Source organism: Cetorhinus maximus, chromosome 9 (assembly GCF_964194155.1).
Source record: "Cetorhinus maximus chromosome 9, sCetMax3.hap1.1, whole genome shotgun sequence".
NCBI classification, from domain to species: domain Eukaryota; kingdom Metazoa; phylum Chordata; class Chondrichthyes; order Lamniformes; family Cetorhinidae; genus Cetorhinus; species Cetorhinus maximus.
In genome coordinates, this window is record NC_135887.1 from 5,484,598 (window position 1) to 5,502,357 (window position 17,760).

The 17,760-nt window shown below is 41.1% G+C and overlaps 1 protein-coding gene across 2 annotated transcripts in view; it reads right to left on the reverse strand.

Moving 5' to 3' along the window:
• The window catches only part of acaca (acetyl-CoA carboxylase alpha), a 295,703-nt gene that overhangs the window by 105,926 nt on the left and 172,017 nt on the right, over positions 1-17,760 (reverse strand). For both annotated transcript variants that reach the window (XM_078547966.1, XM_078547965.1), the window contains 4 exons: positions 12,348-12,617; positions 10,244-10,341; positions 7,305-7,425; positions 6,364-6,474 (listed from right to left, as the gene is read on the reverse strand). In XM_078547966.1, the coding sequence (XP_078404092.1) occupies positions 6,364-6,474; positions 7,305-7,425; positions 10,244-10,341; positions 12,348-12,617 (600 nt within the window). The remainder of the gene's footprint in view (positions 1-6,363; positions 6,475-7,304; positions 7,426-10,243; positions 10,342-12,347; positions 12,618-17,760) is intronic.

Here is a 17,760-nt window from a genome sequence, read left to right on the forward strand (position 1 = left end):
CTTTCAGACAGCCCCAGAAAAAAAGTGGTATGTGCTTGGTAAGCATCTATCTTAAACACATGAAACACAGCATCGGCATTGTAAAGAAAATGGTGGTCCTGTTCCAGAAAACATTTTCCGTTAGCACAAAACAGAAATAACGTGCTAGTAAGCCAGTAAGTACAGGCATTTTATAGAATACAGATATTAGTGCACTCACAATGCATAATATTTCTAGTCCCAGTCAGAAACTAGGCCCTTTCATGTACTCCCTGAAACCTACCAACCCTAATTTGAAAATCTCTTAGAAAACTATGTCTTAAGGTAGTTTGGTCTTACAGTGCAGGAAACAATCAGAACTGTAAGGAGCCATTTTCTAGCACAAGGTAGATTAACAACAAACAAAAAAAAGACTTGCTTGCAAATTTTTCTCCGATTCAACCTTCAAATTCTGCACTTTAAGCCAATGTCATTTTAAAACAAAATAAAGCAAAGCTAATTCAACACTAATGGGGTTAAACATGCCTAAGGTGGGACAAGGTTGCAAAAAAAATTGGGATCATTAATGCTTTAAAAGCATAGTCAATGTAATCAGGGCAATTGCTGCTTTTAATAGCTTGTGCAAACCCGGTCTCCTCCTTCAGAAACAAAATTTTAGGTTGCGGCACGTTAGACACAGGTGTAGGGTCGCATTCCACCCACCCCGCCATCATTCCCCCAACCCATTACAGCTTTTTATTATTGCAACTGAATTGAAATTTACACGTTGTTCCTTTCCTTCGCCACGATTTACCCTGTATCATCTAATTCGACAGTCGAGCCACGTTAATTTACTGATGGGGAGGGGGGGGGTGGTGAGGGGTGGGGGGAGAAGAAAAACCTCTGCCTCAGCAAAAGTTTTCATTAAAATTTTAGACAAATGATCTCCTTGTCCTTCTCTCCACTGCCTGGGGCTCCATGCTATTTCTATGCAAATAACAACCTCCGAGTTTATATCCTATTATTTCCACCGGAGCTGCGCCGACATGACCTGAAACGCAAGAGATGGAGCGAGTGATTGCTGGAGTGTGGAAAAAAAAAAATATCGTCAGGAGTCAGAACCAAGAACAAAAAAAAAAAAATGCTGGGATAACGTATTTATCTCGAGCTGTATTGAAATTCATTCTGTGTCGGCGATCATGCTCAATCCATCTGCTTTATGTTATCATTTGCATTTCATGCCTCCTGGCTTTGATGTGCTGATACTTTGATGCAGTCTGAGGCGTACATTATCATTATTTCAATTTTCACACGAGCCGACAGGTCAGAGAGATCGAAATGTTGATGTTTCACGTACAGCTGTTTATTGTAAGATGGGACGGAAGGATGTCCATGACACCTTGCCATCTCTGTTCATTATGCATGCAAGTATTCCAGCAGCAAATTAAAGCTGATTCAATGTGAGTACAATCCAATTTTTTTCTCTCCTCTCTCTCTCTCTCTCTCTCGCCTGTACCTCGTAGGCAAGGGTTCACAGGGCACCTAAATGAATCTAGGTGTCTTACGGCAATTTGGTTCTGTAGTTACAGACCACTGACACACAGAAGGTAATGTAGACATAACGTGATTAGGCAACTTCCAGCACTGATCACCCGCCACCTCCCTTGATAAAATAATCTGGGCTGCAAATGATAATGGCCAGCTGAAGGCTGCCTCTATTGCACATTAGCTGTCTGTGAATCACCACCAAACTGAGCAGTGACACAGGCTCAGCCAAGCAGAGAGCAAACCCTGTCTAGATTCCAGCGGAAAGTGGCACCCTTGACCGGCCTTATTCCACATTAAGGGGAAAGAAGCAAAACAACACACAGTTTAGCTGAGCTTTTCTCTCTAGGCTCCATGAATTGCACTGTTTGCCTCAGAAAAAGCTCTATTTCCCACCAAATCACATTTACAGCAACTTCTACCCACTGAGTGCATAATGATTTTCTAAACTCAGATGAGAAAGCTTGGTTTTCTTTTTTTTTTAAATAGAAAGTATTTTTGTGTCGTCAGTCTCTCTTGATGAGATGATGGCAATTTCAATGAGTTCACCTACTCTCCCTCGCCAATCTCCCACCCATGGATTCCTCTAAACTGAAAACTCAGGAACTATTTCCATTTTTCCTGTATCCTTTTTGTCCTTCCTTCTCAGTCCCCCTAAAGCAGATAGCTCCTAGCATTTGATGTTGTGTATCATAAGCAATATCACCATTCCTTTGATAGCTACATGATGATATCAATGGCTATTGAACTCAACAATGCAGACTGTGTCATGGCTATGTGAAAATGCTACATCAAATTGCTTTGTCATAGCTGCAATACAAGGGAAAAAATAATCTCTGGATCATCTCTTAAGTAGTTTACATTCTAACTAAACAATTTGCCATTGGCTGTTTTTGTTTTTAAAGTGCAGTATTGTACAATTTTTCATTAAAAAAAAGGAATTTAAAATGTTAATTTTCTTATCGCGCCTACATATCTGTTCTCCACAACAAGGTTTGAATCTATGAATAGCCTGTCCTCAGGGCAGTTAGGTTAGCTTGCAGTCAGTGGGTACAAAAAAATAAATTGTCTACCTGTAAATTACATAGAAACTCCAGAGAAGACTGTGAACCAAAAATTTATAACAGAGGTTACCATAGACGTCGGCATATAAATCGACCTTCGAAGCATTGAAAAATCCCTCCAAGAACGGGGATCAACTTATACGCTAAGTACAAAAGTGAGCCGCACCGCGGGTGATCGCCATCTTCGTCGTTTGCCATGCCGAATCTGCTCTGTTTGGGATGTCTTAAATTTCCGTGCATCTTCGCAACATAGCCCGTATCACCTGCTTGATTCCTTGCATCTGGTCTTGATCCCAGGTATAAGGCACCAGTAAGTAAAACATCCATTTGTGGGGTGAAAAACTGAGGCTGACTACTTATGCGAGTATAGCAGGTCATGGCTGAAAACAGGGGTAGACTTAAATGCTGCATATATGCAAAACATGATTTCTGGGGCCAGAAAAAAATTGGGTTCTCTTGTATGCCGAGTTGATCTACAGCATTTGAAAGAAAATTTTCGCTTTGCCAGTATGTCAAGAATCCAACTCAGTTTGCAGGAAGTAAGCAAAGCTTTCATCCACTGAAATGCCCAATTTTGAATAAGCAAGTTATGGAATAGTTGTCTCTCATTTATCACCAATTTTTTGCTGTAATATTGGTGTTCTATTAATAGAAGGTGATTAGGCACGGCATGTTATGCACTGAAAAATCCCTGTACTCGCTGCATTTATTCAGATTTGCTGCCCAAGTACTATAACGTTGCATAAAACATCACAAAGGCTATACAAATCCTGGTTTCTGAGTCGATCATAAGCCTCATAACTAACAACTCACCCAATCTACAGGGCAGACAGCAAAGTCATTCATTTTAATATTCTATTTAGAGAATCAAATGTGATAAACATTTCCTGTACATTCCAGTCAACAAAGCACATTTATGATTATATTTGGGGTACGTGCATTCTGGACAACGTTCACCTGGATAAGCTCTCTCCAATTGCTCCAGTGGGTTTATTCAGTGAGTAGCTAAGCCATACAAATAAGGAGGTTTGGTTTGAAACAAAGATTACATAAAAGCAACTTCACAATGTTGAATGGCAGCTTCTGAATATCTACAGGCCACCTGAAAGGGTTATATCTGCAGTATCCTCTTTCCACTATGCCAACTGTAAACCTAATGAATTGGACATTTGTCAGAAAGTTTAGGATTCTGTGACATTGGAAGGAAAAATTATTGCTCCATTTCCACTATTAGATTTTGCCATCTCTCTGCCCATTTGTGGCTTAGGAGATGGGCTACTCTTTTATTCTCAGGCACAGCCTGGAACTAGTTGCTAAGAGTGAACAGGAACAGAGAAGGGCCTTGCTGAGTTCTTACTCTCTCTTTGTGAAGAAAGCATTGTTAGTTCCTTTGCTCAGTACCCTCAAAGACGGGAGTATGGCTGAGACAAGAAGTGCAGTCTGTGATTACAATTCCACATTGTGATACACTCAAGACTGTAAAACAATCATGGGGCAATCAGGCTGGCCTGGCAGCTCATTACCTCACCTACTGAGTGTGCATTAACAGTACTCAGCCAGACCACAAAGCTGAGTCGAACAAAACAATAGAATCCTCCAACAGATATGGAATGAAAGCCTGGCAGAGAGTGCATATCTTGCTCAGCACAGTACTAATAAAATAACATTAGTCTTGGGCAGCCCCAGAACATTCTTTTCATTGGGAAAGAAACTATCATTGTGACACTTGTAAAATAGAGTGAAAGGTAAACAAATTAAACACGGCAATTAATTAATTGCTGATGCCAATCCTACCGCTAAACTTGTGGAGATCTTTTATTTAAATGTCCTGGGCTGAAGCCAGATCAGGTCCCTAATTTACATACTTAAGGGCCTAACGCCTGTTGAAGGCCCCCATCAAAAGTTTGGCGGTGTTGATCAGTGCAGGAGTTAGGTCTGCCGACCAAGGATTCTTCCATGTCCCCTGCAGCCACCGACGAAAGGTAGGTGAGATTTTTTGTTTTGTAGATATTCCTATGGAGTCAAAGGAACAGGAGTTCCCCTGTAGCCCGTTCCAAACCCCCACCCATCCCCATTACTTACCCATGGGCTGCTGCAAAGTATGCTGAAGTGGCCTGAAGGCCTATTTCAAATTGAACCTGGGGCCTCTCATTCTGGGTGGGTGCTAGTCACACAGCACCAGGTTTTGGCCCAAAAACTTGAGTGAAAGAGACACTCGCAGTTAACCCGCACACATTCAGCTTAATATGAAATTATGAATGTTTACTATCATTTCTTTAGACACCTTCTGAGGTGCCAAATGACATATTCTAACATCAGTTACATTCCACATTTACTTGTAGTGGTAAGTTATATGATTAAATGCTCAAATTAAGAGGTTTTCTTTAATTGGCCTCAACACCTTAGGGCTTGTAACAGGAAAACACCATGTTCCTGCAACCCCTTACTATGTAACTCAAAGAGACAACATGTGGAGTGGTCACCAACATCCTTCAAAAGGAGAATCCCAAGAAAGCCACCCTCAAGTATAAAAAAAATTCACCTTTCATTTTGAAGGCGAAATGAAAATGTGGCGAAGTACAAAAATCAGACCGTTTCACCTCTGCAAGCAATTTCTTGTAGCATGCTGGAAATGGTCATTTTTGAAAGTAATTAGTACGCAGTAACAATAACATCACTGTTCTGGGTTAATGGAAATCTCCATTTACTCTGGGTATTCTATTTAACCTTCTTGTTAGACCAACACACACACAAAAAAACATCAACCAGATCGTTTCCAACAATCTAATTTGTTTAAATTCTGTTTTTCACCTGACTACAACTCTAATGGACCCATAACATTAGTGCTGAGATGCAATCAAATATACTGATAAAACAAATGTAGTGCCCCTATAAATGAGAGTTTCTTCAGCACAACATGGATATTCCCTGCATGAAGTCTTCTTCCACAATACAGATGTGTGCAAAAAACGTACCGAGAAAGCGTTGGCTCTTAATAGCATTTCACTCAATATTGGCAGTAATAAGGAATGTTATGGAAGCACTTACTATCTGTCTCATTTTAATTCAGGCCAGGGGATGGTCAGGGGGTGGGGCGGACAGCAAATTGTCCTGACCTTTACAATGAGAGGCCAAGGAGATTTTAACTCTTCTGGTCCTGTCTCCTTTACCTTCTAGATTGATCTGGCAGCAGGCTGTTTAGCGTCACGATCAGGGAATAACTCATAATACGGAGCACCAAAACAGGAATACAAATAAGGGCAGTGGACTGAGTATAAACAGTTCAACTGGATTTAAAACACAGACTTATTTTCTTTATTTATATAGGTGGAATTATGTAAAAATTTCATTCTAACTCAACAGTTATTCTACCAGCAGGTAGATCTGTTCTAGCATTTTCAAACATGTGGATGTGTCCTGCAATGTAACTCCTATCCCATTTTCCTGTAATTTGATGAATTCTGCTTTTGGCAACATTAGATCAGTTTACACTGTGCACAATCCCATTATGATACTTTTATTGTATTGCTGCACAAACTTCCTTAGAGATTATTAGGGGACAATTTCATTAAGAACGGCACAAAAAACGACTGTCACTCAAAAATACCTCCGCTTCATAAATAATTCAAACATCCTGGATGTCGAAATAAAAATACAATTTTTTTTGTAAAGCCAATATAATATTGAAGTTTAACTGATAGCTACAGCGTACTACAGTGATGACAGCTGGAGAAAGTGTTATCTTGGCAAAGACTGCCAACCACGGGGTTTTACCAATGCAAAAGCTTGCTTTTACCTTGTTCAGGGCTCCAGCTCCGGTCAAAATGATGTGCGAGTTTTCCACTTGGATAGTTCTCTGTCCCAGCCTTACGAGGTATGCACCAATACCAATTGCACGGCACGTAACCTGCAATCAGACACATAATCAGATAACAATTCCTCTTCCAGCCAAAGACTTACCTTATTAAATTGGGTTAGCAGTTCGCAAATTGTTCAAGTAAATCAACATTTAAGAAAAAAAATCAAAAGAGATAAATACTCAGTGCATAGGGTTTCCAATGTAAGAATATTAGGGATAATTCTGTGAATTGCGGTGACACACACACACGACAGCAGTGGTATACTGCATGATATTCCACCCATTATCATGCACTGTGTCCCCGCGATTTCCCAAAATGTATTTTCCACCAGTACTGGTGGGAGTGTTGGATCAAGGATCACATGTAATTTTCATTTTGCTTATGGGAACAATTTGACAAGGCGTCGGTTGGCGAGGTCCTCAACCAAGCCAATCAATGGGAGTAAAGCGTCTCTCACAATCTCAGGAAGTCCCAAAGCACTTTGTCGTCAATGAAGCACTTCTGAAGTGTGAACACCGGTGTAATACATAAAACACAGCAGCCAATTTGTGTACAGCAAGGTCCCATGAACAGCAATAAGATAATGACCACATAATCTGTTTCTTTAGTAACACTGATACCAGAACAACGCCTCACTTTTCTTCGAATAGTACCATGGGATCTTTAGAATCCACTCCGGAGGACTCAGCACCTCCAACAGTGCAAGATTCCCTCTGTACTGCATTGGAGTGTCAGATTAGATTATGTGCTCAAATTGGGAGTCTTGAACCCTCAACGTTCTATTTGAGTCATGAATGCTACCACTGAGTTGCAGCAAAGTACACAAATCATGTTTTTTTTAAAAAGACTTCTTTTAAAAAAAAGTTCTAGGACATACCAAATTCATGGTGATAATTTCATCATAAGCCAAGGATGATTCTCCTGCAATCATTCCTGATCCTCGGAGATTCTCAACTCCTAGACCCTCTTCTTTACCAATGATATCTGTTATTTTGTACCTGTGAAACAAGAAAGGTCAACAACAAGGAAACCAATCCAAATGAAACAGCCCTAATTTAAATGTGGACTGGCATCTTATAGGGGACCCATTAATAAGCATCGAACTCAAATAATGAAGCAGCCCAGTAAATATCATAATGGGCTTTATTTTCTGCTGTTCTCAATTTTCACCCCTCCTCTACTGAAGATGCTGTGGAACATCCCCATGGACATCAGCATCTTTCCAGTGAACAGTCCTTATGTAAGGGCATGAGCCGCAGCAAACTACTTATTCATGGAGGACGTCAGCCATCACCATAGCTGAGTTGATTCCTATTACAGATCATCATGTAAGACAGAGGGGACAGGAATCCCTATTAAAAATCTTTCTACTTTAGCCTTTGCTCCATTGATAACACATATGGTCCAGCGTTGAAATGTAAAATTAGTTCACTAGTCACCTATTAAAATATTTCCCTCCCATCAAAATATCTGCCAATGAAATCTCCAACAGTGGTATCCTTCAAAGAATGCACCAGGCTGCAAATTTTATCACTGCCAGAAAGAGTAACTCCCCCCCCATGCAGATTCCTGTCGCACACACCACATGACTGAGGCTACAGGGAATCCTCCTAGAGGGAAGGCAAACAGTGAAACAGCTTGGAGGCTGGAGCTTATCAACCTAGAATCTAGGATAGTTGAGAAGACATCACTGCAGATATTAAACATGAATAATTACTGAGATAATGTCAAGTCCACGTATACAGTTTACATTACAGTTACAGCCTAGAAACAAAACCATTTGGCCCAACAGGTCCATACTGGGGTTTATGCTTTTCACGAGTTTCCTCCTACCATACTTCACTTCATCTCATCCTAATATTCCTTTCACCCTCATGTAGTTCTCGAGCTTCCCTTAAAACTACCTAGACCATTAACTTCAATGTCTCCATGTGCTAGCTAACTCCACATTCTATCCAGTCTTTGGTTAAAAGGTTTCTCCTTAATTCCTTAATAGATTCATTTGCGATCGTCTCATATTTATCACCCTAGTTTTGAATACCTCAAAATTGGAAACATCTTACTTACATCTAAACTCTCAAATGCCTTTATATTTTAAATGGTCTCTAATTAGGTTACCACTGAGTCTTCTTTTTTCTGAAAGAAGGAGCCCCAGAAATACACTCTTTCTATTTATTTAGGCCGGAATCTTCCGCTCTGGAATCTAAGTTTGGTGGCGGGCTTGGAAGCGGGAGTGATTTCTGTTAGGGCGGGGGAGGGGGGGGGGAGAGAAAACGGCTGACCATGCGTGATCTTACACTGTTCAGCTCGTTAAATATGCATGTGTGAGGAGCTCGCTAATTCTCACAGTTGAGGCAGGCAGGAAAACACCATCCCTGCTGTTACCTAATGGGGTTGAAGGTCTAGGCGCCACATTTAAAGGGCACCTGGACAGCCTGCACTATCCCTTTTACCTTTGCCCGGCCACTTTGCCCCACCCTTCCCACTAACCCACTAACTTGGTCATCCTCCACGTAACTTGCACAGCCACCGCCACCCGGTCTCAAGCTTGGACTGGCACTTACACACACTCCCCAAAGAGGACAATGCAGCAGCAACTCACTGTTAATCATGCAAGAAGTCTACCTCACCAGGGGCATGCCACTTACGTGCAGTGGTAAAAATGAACGTTCTAATTTCTTGCTGGAAAACTTAATTTGGGGGTGGGGGTGGTGTGGTGGGGGGGCTTAATTCTGGCGAGGTGGCCTTTTAATGGCATGCATGACTTGCTTATGTATGCAAAAGGGCTTTCCAACATTGTTCTTCGAGAAGCGACGCGCCTTTAAAGCCCCATAAAACTCAATTTCTAAAGTTCATCCCGCCATCAGAAAACTGATTTTTGGCCTCACACCAAATTAAATTCCGCCCCCGCCAAGTTCCCCACTGCTGGCAGGACCGGAAGATTCCACCCTTAGAATTTTTCAATTGTGATACCGTCCTTGTAAATATTTTTGCACCTAACCCAGTGCCTTTCTGCAAGTTGGAAACCAGGGCTGTTCATCATACCTGAAATATGGTCCACACTGTACTTGTATCACAATATATACTTTGAATATGAAGTCTACTGAAATACATTTGCTTGGTCAAGTGATTCTGTGGGGTATTGAGTGACTCAAAATTCAGTTACAAATTCTGCAAATCTCTATACCAATGTCAGCTCAAGTATTGCATAAAAACTCCAAAGTGCAGTGAAAATGATGCTGTGGTAAAGTATGGCTTCCTGAGTAAATGTGCAAGCACAACAAATCATGGGTTCTGCTTCTGTTGTATGCTGGTCCTTACAGTGAAATGCAACTTTGTAAGCTGCAATTATCTTAAAATGATTGACAAAGAGTCTTACCAACAACTGAGACCACCCATACAATTAGTATTTCTGCTTTGGCCAGATAGCCCTCAAGATCTAACTAGAATGAACATTTATTGCTGTGCCATATACCATGCACTAATCAGACTTAGCACAATAGCACTAATATGCTCTAGGAGGCAGCAGGATATCGTTAATACTCTAGGCATGATACCATCTACTGATGTCATACTCATAATTTAGCATCTCAAATTACTCCCAGTACTAAGACAGATCTGCAACCAACTATACTTCAGCCTAGAGTTACATGACCCAAGATACTCTCTCCAGATAGGATCCATTCTTAGAGAGACAAATTCTAAGTTGTACTAAACGCTTTTCAACAATTCAAAGTAAGAAAAATTTCAAAAACCCAACATTGTGTGCCAGTGAAGGCTTAGCAACTACAATGCCATATGCTGTGTCTTACTTACCTTGACTCTCCTTCATCCTCAACGTGTTCACAGTGCACCGAGTTCAGTGCACTGACCTTCTTATAGTCCTGAGGTGTGAGGTACAGGTACTTGTAACCCTGTAAATGCACAGGACAATGAGTGTATCTGAACATGCCAATAGAGTGTTCTAACCAGCCCAAAACAGCCCATATTCATCACATAGAGTAGCCTCGAGTTGCAAAGTTGCTCCTTTAAAACTAAAACAGATCAACCATCTAATTTTTTCCATTTTAATGTTCAACATGTGATGTTACTATTGGACTTCTGAAGTATTTGAATGTAAGATTTACTGCAAGATCGCAAGTTAAAAGTTAGATATGTTTTGGAACGCAGTGGAATGGTTTTGGAGTCAATATTTACTCAAATGGTAGTACCATGGTACCATGGCTTGGGGGCTGGGGGTGGGGTGGGGGCAGTTCTAGCAATCTTTATCAAAACTTCCAGTCAGATAACACAGAAAACTACGCTTATAAATATCAAACAGGAATAGGAGAGCTTCATACAGACTTCTGAAATAAATCATAGCAGTTTATAAATGTAAAATGTAACCAGCCATAATTTGGGAGACATTGCGTCGACATCTGCTGTATGTATTCATAAGGGTTAAAAATAGAGAAAGGAGACATCTCAAACATATCAACCCAGCACCATTTCTATCAACTGCGGATCCTCTGTGTTCTTTCTTGCAGCACAATGATATATTTAAATGACAACTTTCCCTCCGAGTCCAGTCCAAGCTCCCACTTCTGATTTACAATTGGAGACAGCTCAGCAGGATAGATACAGGAAGCAGAGATTTAAAGTCAACAGCGTGCATCAGATTTGAAGTCAGGAGGGGGAGCTTTCTTTTAAATATCACCGTGGATAGGAACAGGTTGAATGAAAAGAACAGGGAAAACGTATCGTGGCACCAGATGATGCGAAGGTGAAAACTTTGATGGTTGGAAACTTTGCCCAATTAACCCTCAACTTATACAATGGCTATGGATTATTATGTGGGTTGGTGGAAGGGAAGGGGGGTGGTTTGGCTGAAATTTGTTGTAGTCTTATACACAAGTGTTAGGGATATATTTTCAGAATCCTCAGATGCACAGTCTTTTTTTTAAACCTTAACAAGTTTTTATGTTCAAAGCAGGAAAACTTGTATTGGGATACTGGAATTCTCCTTTGTATCGTGTCTCATTAATTACTCCCAGCTCTGTTATAGTATGGATCCAACGCAGCATCAAAATAACAGTATTTAGCCCCGGTTACAATCTTTAATGCCAGGTACATCAGAAATATTTCTGTTTCTCATATCAGCTATGCTTATGGGCCTCATTGTTACATTACCACTTAATGTAATATCATGGACAATTTTTGGACATAGACCTCCGTTCAATAGTTGAACAGAGTTGGGACTATTCAAGCTAATTTCACATGAGGCCTTTACAGTGGGCGGAAAGGAGACTTTCAACCCATCAGTCTAGGCCATATTCAAACCCAGGTACCTCAGGTACAAGAAGAACAGGAGCCAAAATCAATATTACATGAAACGTAACAGCCACCGAGCCATTGTCCCATGAAGATTTTTAAACCTATCAATTCATAATCACAAAAAGTCACTCATTTGCTGTTTTAGTGTTAAGATTTTTCAGGGCTTAGTAATGTAGCACCTAGGTTTAAGTGAAGTAGAAATGTTTGGCCAGTTCCACAGGTTCTGCTTAAGCAGCCCCTTGGATTGAAGGCCTGCACTAATGCAAAGGCAAGACAAACAGTTTGACATGGTTGATGTGAACAGTTTTGACTTTCATCCTTGCTGAAGCTTTAATGGAGCCCTCCCTAACTTTGCTGGGTCCTCACAGGGCCTTTTTAAAAAAAGAGTCTTAGTCAGATATTCAGAGATTTTTTTTTAAAGACAGCAGCACTAAACACACAATGCATTGAACTGCAAAGAAAGCACCGTCTGCACTGCAGGTTCAATTGTTGAAGCTGTTGGCTTATAGGAAATTAATTTATTTGGACACCGTGATTAAGGTGAGCCAACTGAAAACAGTAATTATCAGCAACTACCCATAATTATCTATTCTGAGCCAATGTTTACCTTATATGGATCAGTAGGGTCTTCCCAGGCTACATGGAACATATGTCGAATTTCTTCTGCCAATCCGATCCTTGCCCCACTGTTTGCTGCTATGTAAATGCGTGGAATGCCTTTGGTTCTGGCAAGTTCTGAGGCTCTCAGGAACAAGAGATCCTCCTGGGGTCCAAAGGACCCAATCTTGTGAGTGATGTCATTGCTTATGACAATGATGTCACGGCCATCTGGACATTCTGGTGACTTTAGGTGCATCTTCCAGGCCACCATACCAATCTGGAAAACAAATTCCAAACAAACCCATTAGCAAGAGCAAACATTGAATGTTCTGAGCATTATGAAAACAAATAATATTGGAATGTACTTAAAGAAAGAACAAATTTCTTTTTACATAATGCCTCATCACTTTTTGAGGATGAATTGCTTTGCATGATTCAGTGAGCAAATCATGACAGACGATCCCATAAACATTAAGATAAATGATCAGTAATAACTTTCTGGTGGGGTGGTGGTTGACATTAAGGGATGGTCTTTAACCAATATGCTAGGGGAATTTTCTGGTATTCAAGTAGACGCGATCTTGTGCATCCATCTTATTAGGCAAATGGGACGTTGATTTTACATCTCATTCAATAGTTGGCAACGTTCCATCACTATTGCACTGAAGAGTCCTCCTGGTTTTTAACGTTCCAACCCTAAGGAGTGTCTGAACCTACAATCTTCTGACTCAGAGACATAACTGCAACCGATTGAGCAAAGCTGATATTTGAGCTTTTCTTGGCCCAGCAGATTTTAAAAAGTCTCCAAAATTTAAAGCTATGAATGCCCATTACACTTAGCTTAAATTTAAAATATGACACTTACAAAAATATGGTATTACAAAGCATTACGTGGAGTTTATTTTTAAAGTCTGTAATGGACGTGTAGGTGAAATATAGAGGCAACATTATGTTCCCCACGGAAGTCAGTAAGGATCAGAGGGAAGACGAGAAGCACAAGAATTTGAAGGGGGTGGAGGGGAAAAGAGTCAGAATGCAAAAGACCCATTTCCAGGACCACACATTGCTTTAACAAGTACAGTGATACTGATCTCCAAATTCCAATGAGATTCCCACCCAGTGAATAGCACTGTAAGGTGGACAATTGTTGCCAAGTGCCCAAATGTTGACGCGGATGTTAAATCTTTAAAATGTCTCAGCTGCTGGAACTGATCTACTAAGCATACAGACCAGGAAGAACCAGGTTTCATCTTCAACTTATGCTGAATAAACAGATGTTGGCTAATGGCAATGATAGTACAAGTGACCTCCAAATTGAGGAGGAGAAAAATTGGCCCAGGTCTCTGTGCCTGATCACTACTAACTGGCCACTGCTGGAATAGCTGTGTTGCAGAAATGGCCAAGGACGGGATTGGGCTGGACTCAACTCTCCTTTTTGCAGCCTTTGACACAGTTCACCACATCAATGTCCTCCAAATGCTCAGTTGTCCAGCTGCGTGGAACTGTCCTTGCCTAGTTCCATCCTTAACTATCAAATATTAGACAGAGAATCACCTTCAATGACTTCTCTTCCCATCCTTGCTCTTTTATCTTTGGAGTTCCCCAAAGATATTGGCTCCCTTCTATTTCTCACCACTGAGTGAAATCAGGAAAATTTCTATAAGCAAAAGGTGGTAGAAGTTTGGAACTCTTTTCCACAAATGGCAATTGATGCTAGATGTTTGTTAAATTTAAACTTGAGTTTGATAGATTTTTGTTTACCAAAGATATTACAGGATATAGGGCAAAGAAGTTAATTCGCAGATCAGCCATAATCTCACTGAATGGCAGAACAGGCTCGAGGGGCAAAATGGCCTACTCCTGTTCCAATGTAACTAAGTCTCATTCACCCATCACCCCTGTGCAAGCTAAATTACACTGGCCCCCAAAACACCACTACCTCAATTTTAAAATCATCACTCTCATTCTTAAATCCCTCCATTGCCTTGCCCGTTCCTAGTTCTATAACTTCTTCTAGTCCTACAAGCCTCCAGAGATCTCTGTGCTCCTCCAATTCTTACATCTGGTGCATTTTAATCATTCCACCTTTGTTTTGTTCTTAGGATGCAAGTGTTGCTGGCAAGGCCAGCATTCATTGTCCATTCCCAACTGCCCTTGAGAAGGTGGTGGTGAGCTACTTTCTTGAAATGCTGCAGTCCTTGTGGAGTAGGTGCACCCACAGTTCTGTTAGGTAGAGCGTTCAAGGGTTTTGACCCAGCAACTTGGAGGTGTTGCTGTTCCCATCCATCAGTTGCCCTTGTTTTTCTAGGTGATAGAGGTTGCAGGCTTGGAATGTGCTATCAAAGGAGCCTTAACATTTGTTGCAATGCATCTTATAAATGGCATACACTATAGTGACTGTATGCTGGTGATTAAGGGCATGAATGTTTAAAGGTGGTGAACGAGATGCCGATCAATAGGGCTGCTTTGTCTTGGACAGTATTGAGCTTCTAGAGTATTATTGGAGCTAATTTCATCCAGGAAATTGGGGAGTATTTCATCATCCTCCTGATTTGGTGGTCATGCTTTCATCTGTCATGGCCCTAAGCTCTGGAATTACCTTCCTAAATTTCTCCGCCTCTCCACCTCTCCCTTTAAGTTCCTAAAACCTACATCCTAGACCACACTTTTGGTCACAGTTCTGAAGATTTGTAATTGTTAAAGCTGTCGCTTCAGATCAAAGTACTTCAGGCACAATTAAAAATTGTGTTATTAAATCCATAACTAAATTTTACTTTTCATTGGAAAACTCCTACTGTGGCTCATTGTGAACATTTTTATTGATATTGCTCTTGTTACGTGCCCTACGTGCTCCATTAAAGGTGCTATACAAATGCAAGTTGTTGTTACATCCTCCACTGTTGGATTGTCTGAAGGGTAGCTACTTGGGTGAGGTACTGGAGGGTGACCAAACCTCAGCAAGAAGTTAGGGTTTTCAGGAGAGGAGGAAAGGGGCATTAGTTGAAGGAGAAAGAAGAAATAAAAAAATTGTTGCAACCGGACTGCAAATAGAGCAGGATAATCAGTAGGTAGAAGATTTTTCATTAAAATTTTAAAACAGGATTTTTTGGGGGAGGAAACAATAACCTGACACCAGGTTTTAACTAGAGCGCCTCTTTAGTAATTTTTGCAGCAAATCCTGAAAGAAATTTAAAATAATTAAGTTAACAAAATGAGAGTTTATAAACTGCAAACTGCCTGTATTTTTTTTTTAAAACAAATATTAAAATTTGTTTATGCATTTAATAACACCATTTTTAACTGTGCCTAAAATACTTTGATCCAAAGTAGCAGCTTTATCACGTGCAAGTCTTCAGAAAATAAAAAAGAAAAACTGCATCTGCTCAAATCAAGAAGCAATGACAGCTGACAGACAGGACGTGTGGAAATGTGGATGCTGTTTCTGTTTTTTAACATGGTTGAAGTGGCTACTTTGCAGTTAAGGCTCCCTCCCCCCCCCCACCCCCAACAACTCTGTTTAAAAAATTTGAGATACAGGTAATTCAACCTTAAGTGGTATGAAGTGCCACCTAGAGGAAGTAATAAGTAAAAGCATTTGGAAAATACTTGGCCAAGTATCAAAATATTTAACTGTCTCCCGCCCATCTCATTCAATTCAATGAGCATTGCCCCTTGCTAGTAGGAAGATTTCCAGGAATAATCATCATCTACCAAATCATTAATCAGGTACAGATATAATATGGCAACATTAAGTCAGGAGCCATGTTTGCCTTGTGAGAGTCCTCTACAAAGGTTTAAAGCCCCTACATTTTATGAGACAATGATGCTAAATGCTGCCTAGTTGATCTGGTGTCAAATCCACAAGTGTGATCTTGAAAAGGCATTTTTACACTTGGCAATATAAAAATAGTTGACACAATGATCAGTGATCAGCTATTTCTATTGCATAGATGTCCTTTCACTGTATCCACTCTGGGGTTCCCGACAGGCTCAGGGCCAGTGCAGTTGCATGGTCCCAACATCACTTCCAACGTCTCAATCACTCCTCCCCATCTCCATAAGCACTGACCCAACCCTCTAACCCTGACCCTTGGTGCATTAACCTTTCTCTTCATTCCAGAACTGGCAGTTATGCCTTCAGTCACCTATGTCCCATTTTCTGAAATTCCATCCTTAAAATCCCTTGATCTGCCCAATAATATTTAATTTATGGTAAAAGGCAAATCTGTCTGAAAGAAATTGGATGCGAATTCAAAACCAATTGATGCCAAAACACCAGCAGCTAACAAAAAGGTCCAGGTTTTCCTCAGTCTCACTCTGCCAGAGTTCAAGTTAGGAACGGGTTTAAATAATCACCGTGTCTCTTGCCAATGTAAGATGGTCACGCAGGATGACTGCTGATACCCAACTGTGCGTGTGCATTGGTGCTCACATGCACGGGAATCAAATGACATCACGCCTGTTGGTTGGGTGTGGGACAATGTAACAGGGGTCTGGGGTCAGGGAAATAATGGTTTGGCATCAGTCATGGGGTCGTGGTCTGGAAGGCGATGATGGCGATTAGCAATGGTCCTCAGGCAGTTAGGTCGTTACATCATAAAATGACCTTCTCAGCAGGTTTAGAAAAGGATTAGGAATGGAGAGCTACAAATTCACGAAAAACAGATCAGTGGGTAAAGGGAGTGGGGAAGCTCAGATGAGACTTAAAATCCCCTCCCCTTTCTGGGGAAAACTTGCCCCAGATGTCTGGGCTGTGTGTTGGGCGAAGAAGGCCCTGGGAAGGGCTGTGTTATTAATGTTGCAGCTGGAGGGAAGGAAGGGTGTGGTCAGGAACTGAAAGGCAGTTTTATGGTTTCCTGACCATAACCCCACCCCATGCTCCTAAACCTCGTCCAGAGTAAAACGCTAGAACAGTGCGTGCACAGCGTTGGCAACAAATGCAGCCTTAAATAATTTCAGTCTATATTTCCAGAGGTCACCAGAAATTCCAGGACACGATAAACATGTTGAAGACCCATGACAGTGGGTCTCTGTCCCTTTCCCCCATGCTTTGCACCCAACAACTGAGCATTTCCTCGGCACACAGCAAAAGTAAATCAGCTCTGCAGTGTTCCATCTTTCAAAACCATGACTGCGAAGAGTACATAAAGTAGAGGCTGTGCTTTCCAAAGCTACGCCCACCCACCCGCCCCGCAACCCTCTGCCCCCACACCGAACAGCATGGAAAACCTCAAAAAGATCAAATTATTGCCCGGTAGACCATTTGGCACCTCAAGCCTGCTGCACCATTCAACTAGATCATTCCTGATCTTCCAGTGCAATGCCATTTTCCCACACTATCCCCATACCCCCTGATACCTTTAATATCCAGAAATCTATCAATTTCTGTCTTGAACATACTCAATGACTGGGCCTCCACA